Source organism: Pan paniscus, chromosome 17 (genome assembly GCF_029289425.2).
Source record: "Pan paniscus chromosome 17, NHGRI_mPanPan1-v2.0_pri, whole genome shotgun sequence".
In the NCBI taxonomy this organism is placed as follows: Eukaryota; Metazoa; Chordata; class Mammalia; order Primates; family Hominidae; genus Pan; species Pan paniscus.
The window spans coordinates 98,019,614-98,025,806 of NC_073266.2; the positions used below are offsets into that span (position 1 = coordinate 98,019,614).

At 55.5% G+C, this 6,193-nt stretch overlaps 1 protein-coding gene across 1 annotated transcript; it reads left to right on the top strand.

The window, feature by feature from the left end:
- The first annotated feature begins 1,860 nt into the window (after nucleotides 1-1,860).
- Nucleotides 1,861-4,134, top strand: LOC129394599 (forkhead box protein D4-like 3). Its single transcript, XM_063597389.1, has one exon. It carries the CDS (start codon nucleotides 2,184-2,186, stop codon nucleotides 3,435-3,437), a length of 1,254 nt encoding a protein of 417 aa, XP_063453459.1. The 5' UTR covers nucleotides 1,861-2,183; the 3' UTR covers nucleotides 3,438-4,134.
- The last annotated feature ends 2,059 nt before the right edge of the window (nucleotides 4,135-6,193 follow it).

The window sequence follows — 6,193 nt, forward strand, 5'->3', positions numbered from 1 at the left end:
CGCACACCCAACACCCCTTAGCCCCTGCTGGTCATGAGACTTATTATTGGATACCTGGGAGTCTGCATGTGTCAGATCCCAGTGGTGACAAACCTGCTGGGCCCCCTTCCCATCACTCACTGTCCCCAGGACAGAGGCATCACCAGGCCTTTGTCCCTCTGCTGGGGCAGCTGGGTTGGTGGGGAATAGAGGGGCAAGGGAGAGACCTGGGGCTTCTTTTCTCCAGCGTCACTCTGGGGGGATGAACATACTATGCATTTCTCCTCCTGTGATAATCAGGCCCCCAGGCCTGCCCCTGCACTGCAGCTCCCACCTGGTGCCTGGCTGCCTCAAGCCAGCAAGATGCCACAGCCTCTGGGGGTGAAGAGGAAAGCTAGCTGTGCCCCCTCGTGGAGAGCTGCTGGTTTATTCCTTAGTGATGGGTCCTGAGCATTGGCCTGATTATTTTATAACAGACTGGTATCTTTCTGGAGCCCCTGAAAACACAATTTGCTGCCATGAAGCATGCTGTTTCCTTGCTAAAACAGTAAGTTGTTTTCCCCAGCAATTCTAACAGGCAGAAAACCCTATCTCAGCACATCAGCATCCCTTCCCTGCCCCAGGAAGGTAAGAGAGGGCTGCAGGAGGAGGAAGGAAATGCTAGAAAGCGCCTCTTCCCCGGGGAGCAGCGGTCAGTCGTTCTGCATCCTCCTGGGAGCCTGGTTCCTGCAGTTCCCACGGCCGCGCTGGGTAAAGCTGGCAGGGAAGACAGACCTCTACCGGGGCAGGGCCCTGCAACTTCTTTCTCCTGTGTTAAACTGTTCTCAATGACAGAGGCTGCCATGATGGTGACACTGAAGAGCACTGGCAAACGCACTAGCTGAGTAACAGACACTGTAACCAGCTGGCTGCAGCATTCGGAGTGGGCAGGTGCTGCCTGACTGCAGGGACAGAGGGCCACCTGTCTTCTCTACACCCTCCTGGCATTTCAGAGCCCTGGCCGGAGCCTGCCTTCCTGGCCATGGTTGTGAGCAGGGAGGCCTGGGTGTACACGTGTCCATGTGTGGATCAGCAGAGGGGTAGAATGGGGCCTGTGTTTTTTTACCCCATCCCACCCGATGGCCTACGTTGGAAAGTCACGTAGGAATGAGGAAGGTGAAGAGGGTTCTTGCAGCTGACACCAGGCTGCCCAGCTTAGGTTGGGCCTGACCTCAGGACTGAGCCCAGCCCCCAGGGTAGCCCCAGTGCTCGCCGTCATACCCCATGATGCCCTACTGTGTTCACAGGGGAATGAGGCAGCTCCCCACACACAGAGGGCTCCCAGGACAGGTCCTGCCAAGGGTGTGACTGATGACCTGCTCCCCGAGTCCAAAGTCCTGGCTGAGGTCCAGGCAGCTGTGTCAGGGAGGGTCACATGGCACAGGCCAGGAAGCCCCTGCCCATAGGGCTAGCATTTACCATCCACGAACGCGCTCCCTTTCAGGGTGCCTGATAGTGGTGAGGGTCAGATCGGGGATGATGGAAGTCATGGCCAGGGCAGGAGGTAAAGAGGATGCATGGCCTCCTGGCCTCGGAGAGTTTGCAAAGTGCCCTCGGATCTGACAGGGGCTGGAGAGCAGAGCACGCGGTCACTGCGTTTGGTGGCTCCTACCTGTGGGGGCTCCTCGCCGCTGGACCAGAGACAGCTTTCTGGGGGGCCTTCTGCTGCTCACTGATATCGTAGAATGTTGAGTATCATACTTTCCTACCTCGCTTTTATTTGCGCGGGTTTAAATGTGCCTTAACAGAACCCGTGCAAAGGCTTGCCAACTGTCTGGCTGCACCGGATGAGTAGAGCATCTTCCTTGGTGGCAGGTGGGTGCGAGGAGGAGGGGGCTGGGCTTTTCTCCGGACAGGTGTTTGCCCAGAAGACCATCATCCCTGGACTACGTTAGGAGGAAGTGGCACCGCTCCGAGGTACGGGAAGAAGGGTTATAAAGGGGGGAGTCCACCACACATGGTCTTGAAGAAGCTTTTATAAAAGGCAAAGGCATCTTTGCCGGACGTTGTTGCAAAGGAGTAGAAACAAGCAGACGAAAACATCCCAAAGGGTAACCACTAGCGTTCCTGCTTCTTGCAACATTCATCCCAGGCTTCTAGCTCAGCCCGCCCCAGGCCAGGTGATCGGCCGCCACATCCCCTGCGACTGAAGCACCTGCTCCTCCATGAACTTGCCAAGAGCTGAGCGCCTTCGCTCCACACCGCAGCGCAGCCTCCGGGACTCCGATGGGGGAGACGGTAAAATCGATGTCCTGGGAGAGAAGGAAGATGAAGACGAGGTGGAAGACGAGGAGGAGGAGGCGAGCCAGCAGTTCCTAGAGCAGTCGCTCCAGCCGGGGCTGCAGGTGGCCCGGTGGGGCGGGGTTGCGCTTCCCCGAGAGCACATCGAGGGCGGCGGCGGCCCGAGCGACCCCTCAGAGTTTGGCACCAAGTTCAGGGCACCGCCAAGGTCTGCGGCGGCCTCTGAAGACGCCCGGCAGCCGGCAAAGCCTCCCTACTCGTACATCGCGCTCATCACCATGGCCATCCTGCAAAACCCGCACAAGCGCCTCACGCTCAGCGGCATCTGCGCCTTCATTAGTGGCCGCTTCCCCTACTACCGCCGCAAGTTCCCCGCCTGGCAGAACAGCATCCGCCACAACCTCTCGCTGAACGACTGCTTCGTTAAGATCCCCCGCGAGCCGGGCCACCCAGGCAAGGGCAACTACTGGAGCCTGGACCCCGCCTCGCAGGACATGTTCGACAATGGCAGCTTTCTCCGGCGTAGGAAGCGTTTCAAGCGCCACCAACTGACCCCGGGAGCCCACCTGCCCCACCCCTTCCCTCTACCTGCTGCACACGCCGCCCTGCACAACCCCCGCCCAGGCCCTCTGCTTGGGGCCCCTGCCCCGCCGCAGCCAGTCCCTGGGGCCTACCCCAACACCGCCCCCGGGAGACGCCCTTACGCTCTGCTGCACCCGCATCCTCTTCGCTACCTACTGCTCTCGGCCCCCGTCTATGCCGGGGCACCGAAGAAAGCAGAAGGCGCGGACCTGGCGACCCCGGCACCCTTCCCGTGCTGCAGCCCTCACTTGGTCCTCAGCCTTGGGAGGAGGGCAAGGGTCTGGCGTCGCCACCGGGAGGCGGATGCATCTCTTTCAGCATTGAGAGTATTATGCAAGGGGTCAGGGGAGTGGGTACAGGGGCTGCGCAGAGTTTGTCCCCGACCGTGTGGAGCTACTGCCACCTGCTCCAGCGACCATCAAGCCTGTTGCATCCCCAGGCCGCTTCCCCTTTGCTGCAAGTGTCCGCCGCCGCCGCTGCTCGGACAATTTTGCAGCAATAGCAGCAGCATCAGGAGGAGGACTGCGCCAACGGCTGCGCTCCCACCAAGGGCGCGGTGCTGGGCGGGCACCTGTCGGCCGCGTCGGCGCTGCTGAGGTATCAGGCAGTGGCAGAGGGCTCTAGGCTGACATCGCTGGCTGCCCCTTTGGGCGGAGAGGGGACCTCACCAGTTTTTTTAGTATCGCCCACGCCCACTTCCCTGGCCAACTCCGCAGGGCCCTCCTAGAGCCAGGTGGGAGTGGGGAGCGACCCGCAGCTGCTCACTCCACCTTGCGCGGCCCATACTGGGCGTGTGCATCTGAATCCCGCTGGAGAGCAAACACGAACCTCTGTTCGCTGCAAAATGGTTAGAAAGAAACAGCTGGATTACGTTCCTCTAAAAACCACCTGAACGTAACCTTCGCAGGGCGTCAAGTCATCTTTTCTTGCCTTCGGTTGTGGCTTCTATGGCTTTCCCGATTTGCACATTTCCTGGGGTACTATGAACGTGAGTGGGGTATTTTGTTCTGGCATTAAAAGAAAAACAAGCAAGCAAACAAAAACACAGCCTCCGATGCCAAACATGTTCCCCCTTCTTCACTTCCTTGGAACTGGAAGTATTATTCCTAAGTCTACTGCAAAATGCTTCTACTCTCTGTGTCTTCCTGATGGGGATGTTTAATGTAAGTAGGATATTAATTTCAGAACATTGATTTCTTATCTGTGTGTCTGACGTGCCATCTTTAATGTTAAAATTAAGGTGTTAAAATTAAGCCTAGTTATATAGACGAAATAAAATGCTAAGTCACTACATTACATCGTTTATTTTCTATTACGTCTCATTCTTCCCTTTCTAAATGGAACTTTTTAAAACCTACATTATTTTCCCTCAAACAATTTATTTTCCCAATTCATATTTATTGTAGATAGCAGAAGTAATCCATTTTAATATGGCCTTTAAAAATTCCAAATATTTGAGGTTGAAAATGTCCTGGCTTTTAAAATAGGAAATTTACTATTTATGAGACTTCTAAAAGAAAAGAATAGGAGGGCATGTAAATATATTCTCCATTTATTTTTCATCACCCCCCAACAAGCTGGAAAACCATTTGAGATCAATTTGGAATGTAGTGGCCAACATGTACTCAGGGAAAATAAAAGGCTATAAATATATATATATATATTTTAAGCACTAGAATTTTCAAAACTTATTTCTTAAAAAAAAAAAAACTCTGAAAAGACTTTGCAACTAGAAAGGTTTAAGTGTTACTCGGCGTCAGGGGACGGAGTGGGGGGAAACCAGACAAGAACGCCCATCATGAATTGCTCCCCACAAAGAAAACAAATTTCTAGGAACTTGGCCGTTTTCCCCTGTCCTGAGTGGGGTTCCCGATTCCGTGCCGCTTTGAGGGAAGCTGCTCTGTGAATGTGAGAAAGTTTTTCCCCCAGCCCCCATCTACTCCCCACCCCCAGCTATGAATTTCTTATTTCAGGAGGGAGGACAAACATGGAGACACACATTTTTACAGTAGTCTAATTGGCCGATTTTTCTCCGGCTTCTCTTCTCCATCCCGTCTCTTGGAATTTCTTGGCATGCCCTACCTGAGATCCCCTACGGGAGATTTCCTCTTGGCTCCTGCGGTTCTGAGGACGTTCTGAAAAGTTCCCAAGCCCCACCTTTGGTAGCTGCCCAGACCCCAGCTTCCAATTCTTCCCTCTTCTTTGCATGGGTAGCCGTCAGCCCCATAGCACCACCAGCGTCCAAAATAGACCACTTTTAGCAAATCCGGCAGGGCTGGGGCAGTCTAAGAGTTTGGAAACAAACTGAGAATAGAGGGGTCCTATTTCATGCCAGGTTCTCGCTGGTTTACGTTCCAACTCCCCTCTGTCCGTTGTGCGAAAACGTCTCCAGGCCGACCTTCCTTCATTTATTGTCAACAAACGTCCTGGGAGAGCGGCTACAGCCGGCCGCTGAACCCAGAAGGGACTTTCTCTAGGCTTTCTTGGCACCCTCCCAATTATCTTCCTTCTCTTGCCCGAGGGCAGACCAACACAGCTACGAACATGGGTGACTGAGGGTCAGACCCCTTCCCGGAACCGCCTCCAAGCTCCTAATTTTTGCCTAATGTTAAACCATATCCAAAGATGAATATTTAAACCATCAATTCAGTGGCGGAGTAAATTAAACGTTATTCTCCGATCAAACAGGAGCTTCGGGTCCACCTGTTTGGAAGCACCCAGGCGGCTTGGAGAGGTCCGGCCTTCGGGTGCGACCCGCAGGGGTTGCCTTGCCCGGCTCGCGGAACGGACGTTTACCTGTCGCAGCTACGAACCCACCAACGACACCAAGCACTTGCCGGGCAGACCAGGCGTCGTGGAGGCGCCCCAGCCCCCCCACCGCCCCGCAACGACGCGTCCCAGAGGTGCGTAGTTCTTGGCGCGGTGACCAGACCTGGCCGCCTTCCTGACTGCACAGAGCGAGAGGCCACACTCTGGATCCCAGGCCGGGTCCCTGCGGTTCTGGGAGGGAGGTCCCGGACGCCTCCCAGATCTCGGGCTTCCGTAACCCTGAGGCTGGGTTTTAAAATCACGGCTCTTCCAAGTTACACGAAGAGTCCATGGTCAAGGGTCAGGGGTGGTCTTCGACCCTCGGGATCGTCTTCTTGAGAAATGGCTGAGAGCTAAGCCTAGAGCTGCCCAGGGAAGGAAGCCAAAGAGCTGGAGCCGAGCGCGAAGGGCTGGGAGGCGCGGGGAGGCCCCTTACCCCCGACCCCCCCCCTCACTGTCCTGCCCGCTAATAACGCTGATAATAGTAACAGTATCGGCCAACTGTTTCCCCCCTGCTCCTGGTCTGCCAGGCACCGGATCCTCC